Below are 25,259 nucleotides of genomic sequence, written 5' to 3' on the forward strand. Positions count from 1 at the left end.
AATTGAAGGTTTCCTAAAAAATATATAAATAAATAAATAGATAAATAAAACTTACTTATAAAAGTGCATAAAAATTTATGATAGAACTAATACAGCATAAAAAAGAAACAAGATAAAGCACATACAGGGTAACAAACAAAGTTAACTAAAATTAAGTTGCATGCACAGTCTAATGGAATGGGGAATAAGGAGTTTTAATATGAACATAGCATACAAATCATACAACTAAGATTCAACTAGCATAAAATATAGAGTTTAAGAAAAATTAACACACTGCTTCCTTTGGCTCATTGATTCCAACACGTTAGTTTGGCTTACGCTGGTGCTAGGGAGCGTGAGAGATGTGGCACTTTTAAATATTTCATAAACAGACCCAATCAAACATAATCTGCATTTATTTTTTAGATAGTATTTTTTATTTCATTGCTTCCAAGGGATCACCGCTTTCAAATATTTTACACTAATTACATTAATTCAAAGGTAAATTAATCTCATAAGATCACTTAGAATTTTTAAATGTTTCACACGAAATATTAAATTTTCTGGTCATTTTCTTCAAAGCATATAAAAAGCACCACTATAATAATCACTTTAAAGCATTGCTTTTTAAAATGGCCCGCAGAAGTTTATAAACTGGTCACTGATATTCTGTGATTAAATGATATAGCGCCCCTAAATCGATTATTCTCATTTCATTAATACGTATTTGTTATAAATCAAGTCGCTATAAGAATACTGAATTTATCACGTTTCATAAATAAAATGCACCGGTATATTTAGTTTGGTCACATGACCAAGTATGGCGGAGAGTGACGAAAGTCCCTCCCCTTCAGAAAATTCTCAAGATACTAGCATTGGACCACGAATTGTGACAATAACAAAGTCTGAGACAGGTTTTGGATTTAATGTTAGAGGTCAAGTTAGTGAAGGTGGGGTCCTGAAATCTATAAACGGGGTGTTATATGCCCCTCTGCAACATGTCAGTGCTGTTCTGGAGGGGGGAGCTGCTCAAAGAGCTGGAATCCGGAAAGGAGATAGAATTTTGGAAGTGTATGTTAGACTTTTATGCAAACCACTTTTTGTTCCTTTTTTGCACACATTTGTAATGTTCAAATTGCATGCAATTACAGACTGTCAGTGACAAAGTTGTTATGTATCTACATAATTTCAGGAAGTAGATTTGGACCAGCTGTTTATGTTTTTATTGCTATCAGCATGCATGTTTAGCTTACTTTAATGGAAATAAAGTTTAAAATAGATTTATAAATGAATCAGATTCTTTAAACATGTGTTAAAGAATATGTTGTAATAAAAAATTAGAAACACAGATGTTTGGAATATGAACCCCTCCCTTGATTACGCAATTACCCTCCAAAATCACATTAATATGAAAATAGGCAAAGCCTATGAAAGGGGAAGTAAAATAAAAAAAATTTGTTCATTTTTTAGTTAACATTTTTCGTTATAAAAGTGGCATTTGGTATTTTATGCATTGCTTCCATTTAGGCTAATTCCCAGTGCACTTAATCTTGAATGGGAACGAGAACCAGATAACGTTTCCATTTTCAATCAGAACGTTTTCAGGGCTCGAGCTAGTGGGCGATTTGGGCGAAATAGTCGCCGAATTGCGTCTGACTTCGCCGACATCCTACATGAAAGCGAAGATGAAGTCGCCCGATTTTATTGATCCATTATTGAAAATTACAAACAATAACTGTGAATAACATGTTGTGTGTGTTTGCTTTGTTTACCCTCGCCGCCGGAAAAAGGGACTGTCAGGCATCTCAATCAACGCGAAATGTCATTAATCCGTTTGTTTACCATCATGTCATAAAAGTCTAATTAACAGACATTCGAGGAACAATTAGACTCCGCCCACGGCGAGATTACCGATACGTGCGAGAAACCAATCGTAATTCACGTTTTAATTGAGGCGACATTATTAAACCAATCATTAAATCGCTAACATACAACTACCCGTAACAATTATTTACAATGGACGGATCAAACGTCAATTAAATTTTCACTATCGAATGATTGTCAGAATTACGAGGACCGCTCGACATATGACTGTAACGGTAATTTTTATGCCACCGCAGCATCTGCGATGCGGTGGCATATAGCGATTCACCTGTGTGTGTGTGTGTGTGTGTGTGTGTGTTTGTTTGTTTGTTTGTTTGTGTGTGTGTGTGTGTGTGTTATATAGATTATATAGTGAACTTAAAAAATCTTCTTGTGAAAAACCACTAGTCCAATTTCAACCAAACTTGGCAGGAATTGATCCTTGAGTGAAGGGCTTCCAAAGTTGTTCAAAGAATTTAATTCCATGCAGAAATCTGGTTGCCATGGCAACCAAAAAGGAATTATAAGAATAAATTTAAAAAATCTTCTTGTAAAGACCCAAAAGGCCTAGAGCTTAGATATTTTGCATAAGGCATTGTCTGGTAGACCTCTACCAAGATTGTTCAAATTATAGCCCTGGGGTCAAAATCGGCCCCGCCCCGGGGTCATTGATTTACACTATATGTACATATAGTAAAAACTTAAAATACCTTTTTGTAAAGACCCATAGGCCTAGAGCTTAGATATTTTGCATAAGGCATTGTCTGGTACATTGTCTGGTAGACCTCTACCAATATTGTGCAAATTATAGCCCTGGGGTCAAAATCAGCCCTGCCCGGGGGTCATGGATTTTCACTATATGTACATATAGTAAAAATTTAAAATACCTTCTTGTAAAGACCCAAAAGGCCTAGAGCTTAGATATTTTGCATAAGGCATTGTCTGATAGACCTCTACCCAGATTGTTCAAATTATAGCCCTGGGGTCAAAATCGGCCCGGGGGTCATTGATTTTCCTCATATTTACATAGTAAAAACTTATAGTAAAAACTTTAAAAAAATTTCTTCTAGCAATTGACAAATGCTAGAGGTTAGATACTTTGCATGAAACATTGTGAAGTGAACCTCTAGCAAGAATGTTCAAATAATAGCCCTGGGGTCAAAATTGCCCCCGCCCCGGGGGTCATTGATTTTCAATATAATAATATACATATAGTAAAAAATAAAAATAAACTTATTGTCTGAAGGTACAAGGCTTAGAGCTTTAATATTTGTTAAATGATATCATCTATAGGTACTCTACCAAAGTTGTTCAAATTTTGCCTCTAGTGTCAAAATTAAAAGTGAACTTTGATATCAGCTGACCTAGATTTTGACAAAGTGTATTACATGTTGTCCTTTGATGCAGTCATGAAATTTTAGGCTGTGTGAAATATGACCTTCACCACCAAATTCACTAGACTCAAGTGCATTGATATATTCCTACTCTGATCTTTTATTGAGTTAACAATAGATTTAACCACTAATCTGATAATAAGAATTAGATATGCATTATGATAATCTTCAATTGTATAGAAACAAAAAAAATCTGTTCCTACACTACTATTTAGTGTTGTATTAATGCGGTGGCATAGCATTTTTCTCAAATGCAATCTTGTTTAAATGAAAGTTATGATAACCTTTTTTGTCGACGAGTTAAATTTGATAAAATTGACGGCGTATTACACTGTATTTATTACAAATGAAGCTAAATTAAAGATCTTTCTTTCGTTATCTACTTTCATTTTCTTTACAACATAAGTGAATATGAATATAATGTCCGGCGCAAGCTTTTTAATAGTAAATCAGAAGGGAATAACTGTTAATCCACCCATGATATGATCCATGATAGGAATCAACTATGGCTTTTTTATCTTCATTTAATGCAATGGTTGCATTACATGATACTCATTCTTATTACTTGTTTCAAACTACTTTTAAATTAAAATTGAATATTCTGTTGTAACACAAATCCAATTCATTTAATAAGATATGTACAGTGAGTCAACATAATTGCGATACAACAAACATCGATAAATGAATCTCCTCACTTCTCCCTAAAGTCTCCCCACTTCTCCCTAAAGCAGCTGGAGGGAGAAGTGACTTCTCCCTAAATTTTGAACCTAGCTTGAGCCCTGACTTTGGTTATTATTGTTAACTTCTAAGCCAATAAGTTGTGATTGGTCCATTATCGGAATACTTGCTGTGCAGTATTGCGTTATGGCACCCAACATGAAATGATACTGAAAAATCACTGATAGGTATAGAATTCTACATTTTTTTTTTTAATTTAATTTCATATTAATATACACATGAAGTCAATAGCCTAACAACTTCGCGGCCCGGGGTTTTGACTTCCTCTTATTAAAAAAATTGGTCATTTGGTGAGTTTAAAAACTCTGTTAGATAGTCATGAAGTTGAATTGGCTAAGAATCCAATTTCAGAAAATGATCTCCATAACTGTGATGTTTTCAGCACCCAATGTCACAGATTTGGGGAAAATATTCAGTCCGACCGGGATTGAACTTCAGACCCTCGGAAACTCCTTTTGACTGTACCAACTGATTTATCTGACCGTTTACATATTTTCTCTCCTTATTAGTGATAAGTTCTATACTGACACGTATTATAACAATTTTGGTTCATATAATTTCAAATGTATGATATTAAAAGTTAAAACAGTGAATAAGGCATATTTTGATAAATAAAATCAGATCAGTTGTCTTTATGGCAATTATTTTATTGAATTAAATTATGTTATTTAATCAGATTATCATTTCTGTCTTGCTGTGTCTTTTTACTTAAAAATATGGCTATTTGCCGCTATAATATACTGTAATTGAACTGATATAGACTGGCAATAAATGACACAGTGATTCGATTTACCCACTGTAGAAGAGCAGTGAATCTTTTTGTTCCAGGATGCCTGACCCTAGTATTAAAATAATTCCAGCCAAACTTAAATTTTTCAAAACCATCATACTAATTGTTGAGCAGACTGGTAATAAAATAAAGTTTGTTGAATCCCCTTTTAAACTTTTTTTTCATAAACTTTTTCATTTTTTTAATATACAGTTTTATATTGTAGATATCAAATATTGTTTGTTATTGTGATTGGGCATTTGAATATCCAATCTCTTCTTATGATCATCATTGATGGACATAATAAGTAGGTCAAGTGCCTGCTCATTGTCTAACATTTGATTGCAGTCTAAAGTACTGTTAAGCAGACTGACTCAACTTACACTAATATGTGTTTCTGAGAGGCTGAAAAAAAATTATGAACAAAGAAAATGTTTTTTTATTTTTTTGCTTTAGTTAAAAATGGTAATGAAAATCAATCATGAATTGATAAATGTTACATGGCCTCGCTCTGCAATAATAACATGGCTTGGAAACCTTTGAAAAAAAAAACTTTATATGTGGAAAATATTCAGTAGGTTTTTTTAAATTAATAAAATGGGATTGTTTGGTAAATATTCAGGCGTAAAAAAGTATTTTTTTTATAGCTTTATGAAAAAATAATCTGCCTTAGACTAAAGTGCATTTTTAGCTCGACTTTTCTATGAAAAGGGGAGCTATCCTACTCGCCCCGGCGTCGGCGTTAGCGTTGGCGTCACACCTTGGTTAAGTTTTTCGTACCACCCCACTTTATTTCAGAAGTATTACAAGTATGGCTTTGAAACTTACCATACTTGTTCACCATCATAACCTCCATCTACAGACAAGAGTACATAACTCTGTCAAGGTTTTTGACAGAATTATGGCCCTTTTTTGACTTAGAAAGTGTATTGAGCTTGGTTAAGTTTTTTGTACCACCTCACTTTATTTCAAAACCATTGGAGGTATTGCTTTGAAACTGACCATACTTGTTTACCATCACGACCTTCATCAACAGACAGAGGACATAACTCTGTCAAGGTTTTTGACAGAATTATGCCCCTTTTTGACTTAGAAAATACATTGAATATGGGTAAAATCCACTTATTGCCTTAACCCTTTGAGATATTGCTTTGAAACTTTTAATGCTATTTCACATCATTACCCCCATCTGTACGCAAGAGAAGGTAACTCTGTCAAGGATTTGTTTTAAAAATTAAGGCCTTTTATCGACTTAGAATCTTGGTTAAGTTTTTAGTACCAGTCCACTTTTTGACTGAACTGTTTGAGATATTAATTTGAAAGTTGGAATACTTGTTTACAATCATGATTCCCAAACATGTCCAGGAGAAGGTAATTCTGTCAAAGATTTTATTTGAATTATGGCCCTTAACTGTCAATGTTTTGTATTATAGGCAAGCACTAAAAAACTTAAAAAATCTAAAAAAATTCATTCCTATCCACTTGTTCACTTTACCATAAATTATGTCATATAAACATTGCTGTAATATTCAAGGGTATCAAACAACTAGTTCACTTTAAAAATACAGAGATTCTTGTATTGCCTTTTACTGCAAAAACTTTTTTTATTGGCAAGCAATAAAAAAGTCGAGCGCGCTGTCTTACGGACAGCTCTTGTTACCATTTACAGTAACTTATGATTACACCCACATGGAAATTTCAAACTTTCTATCAATTTACCATCAGGGCTTTTTTTTCCTTCTATAGTCAGGGGCCCTTTAGGGGTGGCTCCCCCCCCCCCCCCCCCCAAAAAAAAAAAAAAACCTTTAAAATCATGCAGTTTTCCCAAAATTTGAAATGATATCAAGTTTTCTCTTCCCCTTTTACATACATGTAAATACCATATTATTTTTCCCCCAAAATTAGGGGAAGGGCTGCTTCCCCAGCCTGTGAAGGAAAGCTCTGACCTTTCGTGGGAACCTATATATATTATATTATAACTTGTACCATGTGATAATAGGAAGACAAGGAAGTAAATATATTCATACACTGTTTAGTGGAAAATTTAAGAAAATTGATAATGAAATCTCACATTCTATGACAAAGAACAGAGCAGAATTCAGACATTTACATTTAACTTTATCAGTTACGCAAGTTTGCAGCTAAATGTTTAAAAAAAAACCCACCAAAATCCTTATTTAATAAAAAAAAATCTTTAAAGTCTGTGTGTGAAGTATCGTTTCTATAATTTACTGAATATATCCATGGAATGGATATTGATTTGTTTCAATATTGATTACATACTTTTATACATGTATATTTAACCAGTTATTGAAGTGTTACGAAACACCAAGTCACACATCATTTGATGACAGTGAAGGATTATTACCTATTTATATTCCAGTAATTACTGTCTGACAAAGGAAGATCATGAATGTTGTCAAGTCTTTAAAGTTATTTTCAGATAAAAAAAGGAAAATTAATGAAAAATAATGGAGGCTGGCTATATAATTAAGCTACTGTTACATTCAGTAGGAGTATTATCCAACATTTTATATGGTCATAAAGCTTGCTCAGGCCTCAGCACTGGAATTAATATACATTGAGCAAAAAAAACAAGGCCATCAGAAGCTTCCCATGAAACCCTTGTTGTTTTGATCATGGTCCAGGGTTCCCTCTAGGTCAGTTTTAGTTTGCATCACCAAAAGTTTGGAGCCAATAGTTCTGAAAGGGAGACATGCCTATCTTCGCTAAGATATTTGAAGATGTATGAGTACATGTATATTTCTAATTATCTTTTCCTTATTCTTTCTGTTTTGTCCTGATTGAAAGGACATATCCATAATAAATCATTTATTGGTTAAATCTTATAAGCTGTAGGAGTTTGAAGCATATTCAGATTTTGAACAGAAAGTGAAAAGTTGGTTGAATTTACATGTGTGCACATATTGAGCCCATTCTCAAATTCTTATGTAAAAAAACAGTTAAGGTTAGGAGGAAAAAGATTGTGCAATATTATATTTTGTCTTCATTGTATAATCCAAGACAACTAAAAATGGAAAAGTTCATATGGCAAGTGTCTACATATAGAGATTTATTTGATCTTTTATCCTGTTGGATTCAGAATGACAGTCACAAATAATTAACATTTGCACCTTTCCCAAGTGTAGTGCATTATTTACATAATATACTGGTTTTTGATAGTGGTTTATCTATGCAAATGATAAATGTAAAATATGTTCTTTATCTGAGACAGTGCAGTGTAAATACATGTATTAAAAGTCACAGCCTTATTATGAATATTTGGTACAGGTCTGTATTTAATAAGTTTTTTTATAATTAGTTTGTTTTTAATCTATGTACTGATTTGCTTCATAATAACTTGGACTGGATACTAGACAATAGAATAATACAAGGAATTAGTCTTAGCCCCTAAATGACATTTAAATTGCATCCGCGCAGTCTGATCAGGATCCATGCTGTTCGCTTACAGACTCTATAACAAGTAAAGAAACTGCTAGCGAACAGCATGGATCCTGATCAGACTGCGCGGATGCGCAGGCTGGTCTGGATCCATGCTGGTCGCAAACCCACTATGTTGGTTTTGTCGTGACGCGGCTCATATATTCTTTACTCTTTAGATTTTTATTTTGACATAATGGTGTTCAAAAGTTGAAAGGTTGAGCTTAGCCTTAGTACTTGGGGTAGTGCAGATGATTACCTATAAACATTGCATGAAGGTAGACAATTAAAAATGGAACACATTGGCCTTTGTAAAAAAATTGCACAACTCTTTAAAGGTTTTTAAGACTTAATTGAGTGCTCTTCAAGTATGTCTGGTGGTTGGAAAAGTACTCGCGTTGTTTTATTGTGTTGATATTTTAAGATAGATTTGTGATAATTTTAGAGTCTTCCTTTTTGTTTGTACAGAAATCAAGTGAATGTTGAAGGAGCTACACATAAACAAGTTGTTGACCTGATAAAGTCTGGTGGTGATACTCTCACATTAACAGGTAAAGTAGTGCTGTTGCTGTTTGTTATTGTTGTTGTTGTTTTTTATTCAACTGCAATCTATTTATTTTTTAGTTTATAGAAATACATTTTAGTTGCATTGTGTTGTAACCCTGGAATCTGTTCCTTGAATCAACAGGTACTAAGCAATCATGCAATGAGTTTAAAGTTTCTTGCTTTTTGCCCCTGGCAGGGTTTGAACCCACATGGCTAGCACTCGTTATATAACTAATCAGATTTGTTAACCACTTGGCCAAGTGGCCACTATTTTGTGTTTTTCATTATGACGTTTCAAGTATAAGTCTGATTTTAAGCGAGATTTTGATATAATTGTCTACAACTTTGTTTTAATCTTTGTGATTATTCTACTGTCAGTTGGATACTGCAGTTAGTAGTGTCTTAGTGGTTACAAAGAGGCCACCTTTTATTAGAGAGGTCAGGTTGTAAAACATTGCTACCACCAGTAGTCTATAGTTCATATATGAGCTGTGTCATGACAAAACCAACATAATGGGTTTGCAACCAGCATGGATCCAGACCAGCCTGCGCATCCGCGCAGTCTGATTAGGATCCATGCTGTTCGCTTATAAACCCTATAACAAGTAGAGAAACTGATAGCGAACAGCATGGATCCTAATCAGACTGCGCGGATGCGAAGGCTGGTCTGGATCCATGCTGGTCGCAAACCCATTATGTTGGTTTTGTCATGACGGGGCTCATATGTAATTAACTCGTGTATTGAAGAACACATCATGTATTAACAATGGTTAAGTTTGTTATGTGTTTCCTTTGTAAATGAAACCCCTCATTAAAACCACCTTTATAATAAGACCAATTTTCAAATGTCACATTTAATAGTTATGCTCTTTTTCCATTCCAATATAAATACCACCCTACTATCAAGGACCCCTTTATTGTAAGTCCCAAAGGTGGTCTAAATAACGGGAATTCACTGTATATAATAGTAATAATTTGATATTTATACTTTAGTGATATCAGTTCCGGACCAGATAGCGGACAGGTTGGAACCAAGTGATGATTCTTCGGGACCCTCGTACATTGATTACTCCGAGAGACGATCATTGCCGATCTCTATACCGGACTATCAGTCTGTACAACAAAGTGGGGAAAGATTTGTGGTAGGTAGTTACAAATGAGTACATATCAAATTATAGAAAACATTATGATTAGTTTAATAGGTATATAAACTATTGATAAAAGCATTTTATATTGCAAATGAGTGTATCAAATTATATGAAACATGTGTTTTATTATATAAACAATTGATTTTAGTCGCTTTATATTTATATATCTTAGTGCTCTTTCTCATTTTTGGGGGAGCAGTACCTGTATCTTTAGAAGGGGGGATTTTTTTCATGTCATTTTTCTTTTGTGGGTGAAATTTTACTAAGGTTGTTTTTGCTTCACATATATAGGATAGTGACAATACTTATGCTGTTTCAAAAACAATTTCTACATTTTATTATAATATACAAAAAGTATAGAAATTGTCATCGTGTTACATGATATTACTGTAGTCCCCATAAAAATGATGTTACAAAGTAAACATTTTAGGAGGTTTTTATGTCTAGGATGAAAGATGAAGAGGTCTCATAGAAAAGTAATAATTGAGGGAAATTGAATGCAATTAGCCTTAAGTTAGTGGAAAAAATATGATATAGTGTATAATATAACCACTTATTAAATGTAGCTAGTAATTGTATTTTGATAACCAGTTTATTTTTACAAAGGCTGACATTACGTATACAGTACATATGCGTGTTTTATACTCTCATAGCAATATTGTTTTTCATGCAAAGTGGGTGGAGATATTAAGTATACAAATTGTTAGACAAAAATAATATAAACATTGTTTTAAGAGAATATCTTAAAGCAATGTTTATCAATTTATTCTGACTGTGGTAATACAAGATGGTTAGGATATATATGATTGGTGAAAGACTGAAAGACACCTTAAACACTGCAAGATTATATCTTTTTTTTTTTTAGATAAAACTGAAATATTGTAGCATATGACACTTGATAGTTCATTAAGTACATTCAAACTCCACAACTTATATAATTATTGTCAGTTAAAGGCACACTACACTTCAAAACACTTACATGATTATTGTCAGTTAAAGGCACACTACACTTCAAAACACTTACATAATTATTGTCAGTTAAAGGCACACTGCACTTCAAAACACTTACATAATTATTGTCAGTTAAGGCACACTTCACTTCAGAACACTTACATAATTATTGTCAGTTAAAGACACACTGCACTTCAAAACACTTACATAATTATTGTTAGTTAAAGGCACACTACACTTCAAAATACTTATGTAATTATTGTCAGTTAAAGGCACACTACACTTCAAAACACTTACATAATTATTGTCAGTTAAAGGCACACTACACTTCAAAACACTTAATATAACTATTGTCAGTTAAAGGCACACTACACTTCAGAACACTTACATAATTATTGTCAGTTAAAGACACACTGCACTTCAGAACACTTATATAATTATTGTCAGTTAAGGCACACTTCACTTCAGAACACTTACATAATTATTGTCAGTTAAAGACACACTGCACTTCAAAACACTTACATAATTATTGTTAGTTAAAGGCACACTACACTTCAAAATACTTATGTAATTATTGTCAGTTAAAGGCACACTACACTTCAAAACACTTACATAATTATTGTCAGTTAAAGGCACACTACACTTCAAAACACTTAATATAACTATTGTCAGTTAAAGGCACACTACACTTCAGAACACTTACATAATTATTGTCAGTTAAAGACACACTGCACTTCAGAACACTTATATAATTATTGTCAGTTAAAGGCACACTGCACTTCAAAACACTTATATAATTATTGTCAGTTAAAGGCACACTGCACTTCAAAACACTTACATAATTATTGTCACTTAAAGGCACACTACACTTCAAAACACTAACATAATTATTGTCAGTTAAAGGCACACTACACTTCAAAACACTAACATAATTATTGTCAGTTAAAGGCACACTACACTTCAAAACACTTACATAATTATTGTCACTTAAAGGTATATATTCCTCAGAAATAATTAAAGTTTTCCTTCATAAGAAAGGGTGAACATGACTTTTAGAACATATAAATAATGTAAAGCAAGCATATTAGATTCTTATCACCTTAAGGAACAAGTCAGGAACAAGTGACGATTCTTTTGACTTCCATACAAAATATTAAGTCACCAAAACTGAACTTGTTGCCAAAAAGCAACAGAAGCAAAAGATAGTTCAGGTAATTGGTCAGGACACAAAAAATAAAAAAGCTTTTTAGAAATAAAAAATGTAGCATTACCTGATTTTAATATTTTTTACATGAAAGTTAATGATTATTATCGAAGTTTTTTTGTTTGTTGGGTTTTTACTTTTAAGTCACACAAAGACATTGAAGGTCACAGCAACTTCCCAGCTTTACTGGTGAAGGAAGACATCAGGTGCCCCTCCATGCATTACTTCAGGAACAACCAGACACCTGAGTAGAACCAACCTTGTTCTGTAAGCTAGCTTGATAGCTTTCTCACATGAAAGAATCCAAAGTCCCTGTTGGGATTTGAACCTACGGCAGTGAGGGGCAAGTGGTTTGAAGTCAACAACCTTAACCACTCAGCCACAGACACCCTATATCAATTAAAGTATTAAAGTCAAGTAAAAAAAAATGTAGTATTAAAGTCATATGTATATTTAAGACAATCTTACTGAGAAGACGTCTTCGTTTTCAGGTCTACAATATATATATGGCTGGTCGCCATTTGTGTTCAAGACGTTACAGTGAATTTGACACTCTTCATTCAAGATTAAAAAGAGAGTTTCCAGATTTTTCATTTCCTAAGATGCCTGGTAAAAAGTTGTTTACATTAACAGAGCAACAGCTAGATTCACGGAGACGAGGTCTGGAACAATACCTGGAAAAAGGTTTGAATCCTTAATTATTTGTTCTTACTGGGTCTGATGTCGGAAAGTGACAAAAATAAGTGCTTTTATTTTGTTTGCATAGATTCCTCATTCAGCTCTCTAATTTCATGAATTTTAGATTTTGTTTGCAAAGGCCTCATTCAGCTCTCTAATTTCATGAATTTTAGTGCCAACATGTTGCACCATTCCCCTCCCTGAAAGTATAATTATATATTCTTTTCAAAATATTACTTTTAAAAAAAAAATTTTTCTAACACAACAATTGGAAGAAAAGTGAGCTATGGTTCTCACATTTGCATTATTCTGGTTAAGATTTTGTGTGTTAGTTAGTTATCAACAAAACAACTGAAGAGAATTGGTTGAAATTTCACACTCTTATTTGAGAGTGTAATAGGAGATCACTATCCCAAGGCCCTCAACTTTAACATGGATTTTGACAGAATAATGATATTAACTTTTATTATTGCTTAAAAATGCAATTGATATTTCTTTTTTATAATTGATTATAATAATAATTATTATACAGTAATATGATTTTTCAGCATGTGCTGTCCGGGTGATAGGAGAATGTGATATTATGCAGGAATTTTTAGCTGCTAATGAATCTGAGCAGGTCAGTAAATGTCAGAAATGTGTTTTATAGAAAGTTCTAAGTGTGTCCTAAGCATTGCTATTCAACAGTTTATTGAGTCATATTGTAAAAGTCACATTTTCTTTGAAACGCAAAGTTGTCTCGGGTTTGGTTTAACTTAGGACTTTCTATGAAACACAGCAGACTTATGACTTTCTATGAAACACAGCCGACTTATGACTTTCTATGAAACACAGCAGACTTATGACTTTCTATGAAACACAGCAGACTTATGACTTTCTATGAAACACACAGCCGACTTAGGACTTTCTATGAAACACAGCCGACTTAGGACTTTCTATGAAACACAGCAGACATATGACTTTCTATGAAACACAGCAGACTTAGTACTTTCTATGAAACACAGCCGACTTAGGACTTTCTATGAAACACAGCAGACTTATGACTTTCTATGAAGCACAGCCTACTTAGGACTTTCTATGAAACACAGCAGACTTATGACTTTCTATGAAACACAGCAGACTTATGACTTTCTATGAAACACAACCGACTTATGACTTTCTATGAAACACAGCCGACTTATGACTTTCTATGAGACACAGCCGACTTATGACTTTCTATGAAACACAACCGACTTATGACTTTCTATGAAACACAGCCGACTTATGACTTTCTATGAAACACAGCCGACTTATGACTTTCTATGAAACACAACCGACTTATGACTTTTTATGAAACACAACCGACTTAGGACTTTCTATGAAACACAGCAGACTTATGACTTTCTATGAAGCACAGCCTACTTAGGACTTTCTATGAAACACAGCAGACTTATGACTTTCTATGAAACACAGCAGACTTATGACTTTCTATGAAACACAGTCGACTTATGACTTTGTATGAAACACAGCCGACTTATGACTTTCTATGAAACACAGCCGACTTATGACTTTCTATGAAACACAGCAGACTTATGACTTTCTATGAAACACAGCCGACTTATGACTTTCTATGAAACACAGCCGACTTATGACTTTCTATGAAACACAACCGACTTATGACTTTTTATGAAACACAACCGACTTATGACTTTCTATGAAACACAGCCCCAAGTTACATGTTATTCATGTTTAAAACTAAGGCCAGCTTGCTAATGGTGACTGAATCTACCCATGAGATCAGTGCAGACCAATATAAGACTGCATAAAGATGTGTCATGGTCTGCACGGTTTGATATTCAGACAGTACTTGTTTGAAACTTTTTCCTCTAAATAATGAATGGTTTTGCCCAGATTGTGAAATGGACAGGCTTATTTTAGATATTTAGGGTGGTAAGGGTTAATTGTTGGTACTACCACCAACATTTAGTGTAATAGGGATAAGCATGAACACATTGTTTCAATTGATATTTTAGAACATTGTTTTAAATGATATATTTAGAATTAAGGAAGCTATATGTTCATATAGAATGAAGAAAAAATTACTATAGGAATGTTACATTCATTGCATTCATTCTTTTAATTATAAACTTCCTGTTATAAATACACAGGCTTAAGATATAAAAAGATATTTCAGTTAAGTCACGGACAGTTCAGAGTCAGATGAAACTGCAAGGAATTGTGGCCTCGTCCAGTTTTTTTACTCGGGGATGGCAATAAGTAACATGTTCAATCAAGTGATTAATCAAATGTTCATATAGCGCTTAACAAAATCACTTAATTTTTTTTGTCGTAAATATAATAATTATCAAATAGATAATCTAGAATTTCTGATAAAGAAACTTTAAACTTGTTATATATAATCGAAACATCTGTGAATAGGTTCCAAATTGACAGTTTATGAAAGCCAACTGTCACAATTGGACAGTTGGACAAGTTTGCACATTAATAAACATTTCAACCTTAGAAATCATCTGAGTTACGAGTACTTGATTGGAAGAATGAAGATTTCATGTTATTGTTAAATTTTGCTGTAGCCAGTGCAAGAGGATTGCACTTTTCAATTATACCATCCATGAACAGACTTGATCAAACCTAGTCTGCATTTTCAGTTTTGCTATTTTCAGGCTTTCAAGCGGGCCCTACTTTTCCTATTTTTCCTACTTTTCCCTACTTTTTTGTTTGACCCCTACTTTTTTCTTTAAATGCCCTACTATCCCTACTTTTTTAAGAAAAAACCTCGAGGATAATTGATAAAAAATCCAGTATAAGTAGTAGATTGATTTTGAGATAATGTTTATCTCAAATTAAATAAGAATCAGATGCTAGTTTAATTGTAGGAAAAAGTTGATGGAAGTAGGTCATCAGTGGTGCAAGAGGGGTTCCATGATGAGGATGGTTGGAGCTGACATGGCAGAATCAGAGACTTTAGGTGAGTTTGCTTCTATAGATATATTACTTAGTGTTCAATTATTTTTATGATTATAATATGTTTTTGTACACAGACTAGCTTATCAATTGTTTCATTTCAAAATTATAATATGTTTTTGTACACAGACTAGCTTATCAATTGTTTCATTTCAAAATTATAATATGTTTTTGTACACAGACTAGCTTCTCAATTGTTTCATTTCAAAATTATAATATGTTTTTGTACACAGACTAGCTTCTCAATTGTTTCATTTCAAAATTATAATAATATGTTTTTGTACATGTTTTTGTACACAGGCTAGCTTCTCAATTGTTTCCCAATGATGCTTATACCGTCAGAGGACAACACTTGCCAACATCTTTGAGCATATTATTATATAGATTTTAGGCAATGTTTGGCATATTGGCAAGTATTGAACTTGCTCACTGTGATCATTTTGTCCTGAATTTATTGAATGAAAGATACTAAAAAAATTTAGTGAGTGTTTCTGAAAAATATGTATGCTTTAATTAGATAGAATTTGATAGCTTTAATATGGTGGGGGATTAGGAATCTTGAACTTATAACAGATAATTTAAAAATAACTAACAGTGTGTTTAGGCTTTCAGTGTGCCAATTATTAGTAATATAACCATTAAAGATATGAGAGATTGTTGTTGCATCCAAAGTTTACATAACAGGTTTTTTGCTCTCTATCATTAAATATATATGTATCTAATATGGCATAAATACTCATCTCTACCTTGGAATTATCTGAGACCTACTTACAATTCTCGCAAGTGTCATTAAGTTTCTTTTTAAATTCCATTTTACTAACAATTTATTATTTCAGGTCCATTAATTTATAAAATTAACTTCACAATGCCACATGGACTCACAAAATTTAACAATGCATGTTAATGTATATGCTTTGCTCTGTAGTTGTGTGCATATATTTCTTTGGGTAGCAGGCTTTACTATACTAATATCTATAGTTCTGCAATTAATACATTATGAAGTGTGAACCCTTGCTTTGATTTGTCAGTTTTGCATGTACTAACTTTGCATACTAACTGCTTGTGTATATATCTTAAAATTTACTTTTGATTGTTACAAGTATCTATTTTGCATGCCCATGTAAACTCCATGCATAACTAGGATGCTAGTAAACCTTTGCTTTTTTTACATTTACTCCATTTCATTCAGTGTGTTATAATGCTAGTTAAAAAATCATGTTTTAACACCTATCCTTGTTCTAGTCTGTGTTTCACATATTATGCTAGCTAAAACCATGTTTTTGCACATAACGTTTTTCTTGTTTGTATTTTGTAACAACCATGCTATCTTAAACAAGGTTGTAACACATTTTCTGTCTCTAGTCTGTGTACAAAAACATGCTTACTTAATGTTTAATGTTTCTAAATAGTAATAGTCTGTGTTCTGACATATTCATTGTTTATAGTTTTCTGTTATTATTTGGAATTGGATCTAATAAAAAAATACCAATTCCAGGTTCATGTCCAGATTCATCTTGTTGTGGAATCCCTATTGAGACACTGGTGACTGGTTTCCTAAATGAAGAAAATGCCATGGATATTAGTTGATAAGGGTCTGTATTTGTTTTTGCAATCAACTTTGGAAAAAAGGTGAGTAGAGAGTCCTACTTTCCCTACTTTTCGGCTCTGAAAATCCCTACTTTTCCCTACTTTTTTACAAAAAAATTCCTACTTTTATCCCTACTTTTTTGTTATTGGCCACTTGAAAGCCTGTATTTTGGACGTTCTTTCAGGATTATTTTTGCTCTTATTGAGTTTTTAAATCAGTACTTTTTGCTATCTCTACTTTAGCCATCTGTTTAGCTCAATAGGTAGTGCGTTGGACTGTGAGTTGGGCGACCCGGGTTCGATTCCCGTGCTCCCTGTTGTGATCTGAAGGCTAAACTACCTACTTTACACTGGTGGCATACATCTATAGAAGCTGTAATTGTCCAGTGGCATATTTTGTATTTGTTTATCATCATGTTTGATACATTGATTTATTGGTTTATTTTTATTTCAGGACTCAGCCAATAATGAAGTAGAATTAAAAGTGTTATTACCAGATAGAAATATTTGTGTGGTAACTATTCACAGAAATGATACGACGGATACTGTATATAATGTAAGTGTAATAACCAACTTGTAAATTCAGGAAATGTGACTCTGATGGTATTACATATAAAATGTAAAATTTTCTTTGTGCAATATATTGTTTCATGGTTAATACACATAGTGAAGTTTTGCTGATTATTTTGGTGGTCATCCGATGTAAATTGCTACATTGTTTACATACAGAAGTAGTACTGTCTGTGGGCACTATAAAGCTTAAAAGTTATCATTTGAGTGGTGCTTATCTAAAAGTATGAAAGATATGTTAATAAAGTTTTTTTTTCATGTATTAACATTTGCTGAAGCAGGAGAGTGCATTTAAAACCCAAGCCCGCAGGGGGGGGGGGGGGGGATTTAATAAGGCCCAAGCACTATTCATGCATAAAAGTATATGTCTAAATACTTAATTCCACGTTTGTTATATGTATTTGGTATAAAAAAAACATTGCATGTACCATTCATTCCATATGTCATTTGACAATATTGTTTTGATAATAAATCTACCAGGGCCATCATTGCATTAAGCTGTATTACATTGAGCCCCGAGTCATATATATTAAAAAATGTGCCACAACATCGTGTAGTCATAAGAATCTATCTGTTAATGCATGTTTTTTCTCCGTTAATGTAAGCATGCATGCACAGTTTTTTATGCAAGAATATATTTTATTGAACTATTTTATTTTCAGGCTGTTGTTGATAAAGTTAATCTCTCTGATGGTGCTGCAGAATGCTTCTATTTATTTGAAACTGTTGAATATAATTTTGGTAAGTTCCTTATATAACCTGACTGGTTTTTATTATACACACTTGAAGTACTGAAGCTTATAAACATAACATTTGAATTTCCTACATAGATAAACTGGAACAATTTAAATAGAAAGACAGTTGTGCAATAGACAATTAAGTAATATACTCGGATTAAATTGAAAATTATATTTTTGCGCTATTAACCCAATTTGAGTGAAAAATGTTGATTTTGATAATGATTTTTGAGTGACCATCTACCAACGCTTTAAAAGAACTTTGAAAAGTTAAAAAAAGATGGCTGCTTGGGGGTGTGGCCTGATACATATTATTAAGGAGTCACTTTTGTATATACAGAAATCAATGAAAATCATCTTGAATAAATCTGCTAGTCATAATTTTATATAATTAAATAGAAATGATTCACAGAGAAAGCAATTCTTACTGTAAACTCAGATGAGCGATGTAGGTCCATCATTACTGTCTTGTTGATAATGATATTCTTGTTTCTGTGTTACCTCTACAGAGTAGTGGCAATATGTAGGGATCACTTCTCTGTCATCTGTCCGTCCGTCTGTCTTTTGATCCGTCTCTCACTTTTAAGCTTTATTGCAAATTTACTTTCTTTTTTTCAGAACGTAAATTACAAAGAAATGAATTTCCACACAATATATACATACAGAATTACAGTACTGCTACAGCTACTTGTATTACCTTAAAAAAATGGATCTTCTCCATAAACCGAGAAAACTTCCTCAATTCTGACCCAGTCGCTGTTAACTTCCTCTTTGGCCAGGTTTGTCTTATTTTATTTTTATGTTTCATATGTCATGTTTTTTCCTTTAAGGAAATCAGATATTAATGATATATGTTGGAACAGTTTTTTAGGTCATTTATAAAATATTTATTCATTGTTTTCTGATGTGCATAAAGTACAACATTTACAAGTGAAGTATGTTGGTAGACTGGTTCATCAAGATTGAATGGAAGTCAAAATACTACTTTGTTACATTTTGCTACTTTTATGACAAACATTTTCACATTCAGCGCTACTTTCTTCATTTAAAAGCAATCTAACATGCTCTTAATTAAGCCATAATTTAAATTTTATAAAACTCATAAATTGCCTTTTCTGAAGAAAGAAATGTTTGCATTTCTTAGGCATATTGAGTTGTTGATTTTAAATGTTGATTTATTCTGTCATGAAAACTTGTTATGGAATGAAAATGATTGATACAGCTTTTGTTGTTGTATATATATTCTTAGTTTAAGATAGGTATTTTGTTTAAATCTTTGAATTTTATTTGTTGCATAGGCTGTAGAAGAAGTGAACAGGGGTCATATCAAACCTGAAGATAAATTATATGAACTAAAGTCACTAAATGATGCAAGTAAAAAGATAGAGGTAAGCGTAAAAAGTGTACTTCATACAGATAAGGGTCTCGAAAATGCAAGAACAGGCTTGGAGAAGTGGCAAAGATGTTATAACTATGAGACAGTGTCCTGGCTATATTGAACACCAGAAATAACCTTAACCTGCTGGTTTTTGTGTAATTTTAAATGCTGTGATTAGAATATGGTTTGAATATGGAGCTTTCATTTGTATATTTGAAAAGAGTTTAGTTATAAGAGTTTTGACTAACCAACATTATTGAATCAGGTCAGGTCACACATCTGTACAGGCTAGTATAGATTTATACCAGTGGCATAGGTCTGGGATTATTTGTTAAAACTGTAAATCAATTACTTGTTTAAATTATTTGACTACCAAATTTAGACTTTGTATGTGAGGTAACTGTCTATTACAAATGTTTTAAGATTTTTTTTTGAGAGATACTTCCAATGAAAAAACTTAATAAAAAAATATATATAGCTATCTATTTGTGTCTTGCGATTTTCTTATTCATGTGTTATGTGGACTAAATGAAAAAATGGTTTTGTAACAAATACTGTCTCAATCATATTTAAGTCACACTAATTTATCTGATTCATGTATTTGCATTTATTAAATAATTATTGAGACACTATTCCAGAAAAGATGTTATGTAAACTAAATACTTTCTGTATTGATTGTCTGAAATTAAGTTGAGATAATTTTAATGACCTTGTTTGTTTTTTTCAGTATGTGAAAACAGCAAGATTTTTGGAGGGTTATTGTGAAGTACAATTCCCACACTGTCCATGTGACTCGAGGAAAGAAGGGCATGTTATAGTAATTATTGGGCGAACTTCTTTCAAATTACAGGCTTGTAAAACAGATGGAACTCCTGAGGTATTACGTTTTATGAACTTTTTTCATATGACATGATGCCTATACCATGTGTATCATTTTTTTAACCCCACACAGATCCTGAAAAGTCTCATGGTATATAGGCACTGTGTATAAGAGATTCATTTATTTGATCACTTTTAATTAGAGAAGAGTGGGCTTGTTCTATTCACCCTTGAATCTGTGTCAACTTTGGCAATGAATTGGTAAAAGTTTCATAATCTATGTCTACGTTCTTGTTAAGGGTTTCCTAGAAAAGATAGATATATATACAAATGAGCCGTGTTATGATAAAACCAATATAGTACAGGTTGGTCTGGATCCATGCTGGTCGCAAACACATGTTTGCGACCAGCATGGATCCAGACCAACCTGTGCATCCGCGCAGTCTGATCAGGATCCATGCTGTTCGATATCAGTTTCTCTACTTGTAATAGGGTTGTAAGCGAACAGCATGGATCCTGATCAGGATTGTATGGATCTATGCTGGTCGCAAACGCATTATGTTGGTTTTGTCGTGACGCGGCTCATTAATATAATAACTTTGTGTTTCAGTCACAAGTGATAGAGTTTCAGTGGAAGGATATACAGGGTTATGATATAGAGGAAGAGGGTATGGCATTTACACTGGAATATAACCGACCAGGCAAAAAACCAAGAATTGTACAAATTCTTACACAATATGTAAGTTTATCAATAAATTATATGATAGAAGATAATAAGCATTAAATGAGGTTGGTTATTGAGGTCAGGTTGCCCTATGTCCCTGCTACGGTAAAAGGAGTTGACAAACAAGTTCAGTAATCATATTTCAGTGGGTCTTTTTTTCCCCAGCCATTTTAGGAAATGTGTTTGAGTCACTTCAATTAGGTAATGTTAAAATCATGTAATTTGGTAAATTTGGGGGGGGGGGGGGAGGATTTTATCTAAAAAATAGTCAAATTGTGAATTTTTAATAATTATCAACAACATTTTTGGAAAAGTAATTTTTAACTACAAAATGTGTATAGACCTGATCCCTTTACTAGACCTGTGGGTATCTGAAGGAGGAAGGAGCACTCTTTTTGATTTTAAACAAATGCTGGAGTACTTTGGTTACAAGTAAACATACTTTGTACCTTGCCAGTACATTGTAGTGATGCAGAAAAATTTAGCTGAACCTGCAGTGATTCATATGCATATTAAATCTTAAATGGTTAATTATAATGTCAGATATTTTATTCATGTGGAACAAACTTTGTAGAAATACTAGTAACAGTTAATTGTCATAGTCTGGTAAAATTACACATATGTATATCTATTTTTTTCAGTTTGTTTTCATGAAAGAATGTTTTGATAAAATATTTGAAGAGATTGAATGGGAAAAAGAGGTATGTTAAAACATTATAACTTGATGAAAAAATAATAACATACATAATTTGAGCAGTGTCACAACAAAACCAACATAATGGGTTTGCGACCAGCATGGATCCAGACTAGTCTGCTCAGGATCCATGCTATTCGCTTGCAAACCCTATTACAAGTAGAGAAACTGATAGCGAACAGCAGGGATCCTGATCAGACTGTCGGGATGCGCAGGCTGGTCTGCATCCATGCTGGTCGCAAATGCAATTAGTTGGTTTTGTCATGGCATGGCTCAATTTTATTAAATTTTGCTTTGTTGTAATCTAAATAAAAGGTATTGCTGACAAAAAAAAACGGCATTTGTTCCAACATGGCATTTATTTTCCTTCATTTAGTTAATATTAATGAGAGAAAAAAAAACATAGTATTTCTGGTGCAATTTTCTAAGGTGTAACCCTTACCCAGCCAGAACCAAAAATGATTAGCCTTTGCCACCAGTATAGAGACAAGCATATGTGCAGTCTGACCAGGCTCTAAACTGTTGGCTGATTACCTTTTAAATTTTTCCATCGTGAAATCCTAAATTTTGATAATTAATAATTTCAAATATTAAAGCTGGCGAAATTCATTTTAGAAATTAAACATGTTAAGTTGCTAAAAATAAGCTTGCCTCCTTTGTGCAGTTACATGATTTCAGTCAGAAGTGGTAGAGCACAAGTGGTAAAATTACAATCATAGTGTTAGGTATAACACTTGCTTCTGTATATGCTTTCAGCGAATTTTCCTTTTTCTCTAGACATTTAGTTAAGTTAAATTTTGTGACTTTTCAAATGTTTATCCATTATTGATTGGCAAAAAAAATATCAATTATACATCCATATCATTTCTGTTGATGACAACACTATCATAGAATAATATATTTTTGTTGGTCAACTTTTATAATATTTGCCATGTAAAACACTGGCTAGTTATCTTGTGGCTTGACAGTATATACACATGGATTTTGAAAATAATTAATGTCAAAATATACTATGCTCACTGGTGTATTATTTCCCTTTTCTTCGTCATACTGTTCAAAGTTAAAAGAAAAGAAATTTACTGTAGTTATCATCCCCCCCCCCCCCCCCCCCAAGATTGTTTGAGAATTAATATTTGTCTGCTATCTTATGAAGATTTTTGAAAAGTGTTTAAACTACTTTTACTAACATTATGTGAACAAAGAAGAGAAAAACAACATGTCTTCTCGGTGTGGTTTTAAGCGGTTTTAAGTCTTGCTAAATTTCTTATAAATTGAAATCCATAATAAGGTTTAATATTGATTAACGATTTGACGATGGCCATTTTATTTTATTTTTACAGGAGGGAATGGATGTTTGAAAGTAATGTAAGTATGCTTAACTATAATTTCCATTTGGCTAAATGTATCATTTTATAGCTCGTCTGAAGGAAAAAGTCGATGGCGGTGTCATTGTTGTTGTCGTCGCACAAAAATTTGTGTAGCTGATTCAAACATTTTAAAAGTTATCAGCATGAAGCTTTAGAATACTTGAGTATCTTGACAAGGTGCAGTTGTCAGACAAGGGGCATATTTCTGAAAGTTATATTTTTGGAGTTATTCCTCTTTTTAACTTAGAAACAGATATGTTAGCAATGCATGTGGTGCTCTTGTTATTCATTCAGTGGTTCTAATTATTGACTGAAGAAGTTACATTGTGTTTAGAATCAAGATGTTTCCTCAGATATTGATATTAGCTGAACTTCAAATCTGGACCTCCAAAATATGTACATGTATTGATTCATTTATAAATGATTTTTTGAATATGTATTGTCATTTATGAATTTGCAGTTTTTGCATTAACATAACGACAGTATTTCAATTTGATTTTTCCACAGATTTTGTAGGATGTTTTCAAGTGAACCTACCCTGACCAGCAGCAATACCCATCTGCTTACACCCTGATGTAAGGTTACACAAGTCAACGGTCTTTCAGAAACCTTCAACAAAACCTTTAGATAAATGAAAAACCTATTTCCCCCCCAAAAGTTGTGAACAAAAACTTGTGCACCATTGTGTTCTGCAACGCAAGTCGAGGTTCCATGTACACTGTTCACCGTAGTGGATGTATGTTTTTTTTTTAAAGTTTCATATTTTGGAACTTATTGTTATAGTTTCGAGCAGAAGACTCGTTATTGTTAACCTGTTGAACGTATGTTTGATATTATGATAAAACTGTTCACCTTTATGGTGTAAGAATATTAATTTACTTACTTATTTACTTACCAGAATACATTAGCCATTTAACCAGGATTCACTTGTACATGTACTTTACTCGTAAGTATTATTTATTGCCCATCATTTTAAGTACTTATTTGAAGTTACATGTATTTTGTTTTATGAATATTGATATTATACATAAAGAATTATATTAATATTATACGTCAAGAAATGCTTATAGATAATTTAATTCTGATATACTTTCTAAATACCGTAGCTTCTTTCATAAAGACACCTTAAATTATTTTTAGTTTTTCATGAATATGTTAAATGAGATGGTTTAAAATGGCATTATTATGTCCATTCAAGTGTAAATGTAAAAGTTAAAATAACTGTACAATTTGCCACGATTGTTTATCAATTCTGTATTTTTTTTCATATGAATAATCAGTATCATGTGACCCACGGAAATTTCTATAAATATGCTTCGGTATTTATAGGTAACATTGAGTTAATAAAAGTGGCAGGTTCTTTTTAATTTATAGTCACTTTTAATATAATATCCCTGACATTTATCATTATCAGTATTTGGTCAATAACCATTATAATATTATAATAGTCATTCTTTTGAAATATATTATACAGCTAATTCAGCTCAGCTTGACATCATAAAAAAAAGAGCGCATAATGTTACATTTTGTGTTTAGTTTTTTGTTGAAATGTTTTAACTCTATTGCCAAAACATTTCTCGTAACAGAAGCTTGCCAGTAGTTGTACCTGGTTGTAAAACAGCGGGTTTATACTTAATTATGGTCATTTCAAGGTCTTTTTCCAGGATTTTGGGAACATGACCCAGGGAATTGGGTATATCAGCGATGT

General features: G+C 32.7%; 1 protein-coding gene across 1 annotated transcript; it reads left to right on the top strand.

The window, feature by feature from the left end:
• The first annotated feature begins 763 nt into the window (after positions 1-763).
• LOC132726040 (sorting nexin-27-like) lies at positions 764-24,452 on the top strand. Its single transcript, XM_060711290.1, has 14 exons — positions 764-1,050; positions 8,653-8,735; positions 9,724-9,872; positions 12,525-12,717; positions 13,260-13,330; positions 17,717-17,818; positions 18,495-18,573; positions 19,188-19,348; positions 19,868-19,957; positions 20,675-20,824; positions 21,377-21,505; positions 22,132-22,191; positions 23,525-23,549; positions 24,059-24,452. Exons 1-13 carry the CDS (start codon positions 800-802, stop codon positions 23,540-23,542), a joined length of 1,536 nt encoding a protein of 511 aa, XP_060567273.1. The 5' UTR covers positions 764-799; the 3' UTR covers positions 23,543-23,549; positions 24,059-24,452.
• The last annotated feature ends 807 nt before the right edge of the window (positions 24,453-25,259 follow it).

Source organism: Ruditapes philippinarum, unplaced genomic scaffold (assembly GCF_026571515.1).
Source record: "Ruditapes philippinarum isolate M1 unplaced genomic scaffold, ASM2657151v2 ctg4713_1_1_1_1, whole genome shotgun sequence".
NCBI lineage: Eukaryota > Metazoa > Mollusca > Bivalvia > Venerida > Veneridae > Ruditapes > Ruditapes philippinarum.

Coding starts and splice junctions, on each gene's coding strand:
- LOC132726040 (XM_060711290.1), top strand. CDS start 800: ATGGCGGAGAGTGACGAAAGTCCCTCCCCTTCAGAAAATTCTCAAGAT. Junction 9,873..12,524: donor AAAGTGGGGAAAGATTTGTG/GTAGGTAGTTAC, acceptor CTTCGTTTTCAG/GTCTACAATATATATATGGC. Junction 13,331..17,716: donor CTGCTAATGAATCTGAGCAG/GTCAGTAAATGT, acceptor TTTTTATTTCAG/GACTCAGCCAATAATGAAGT.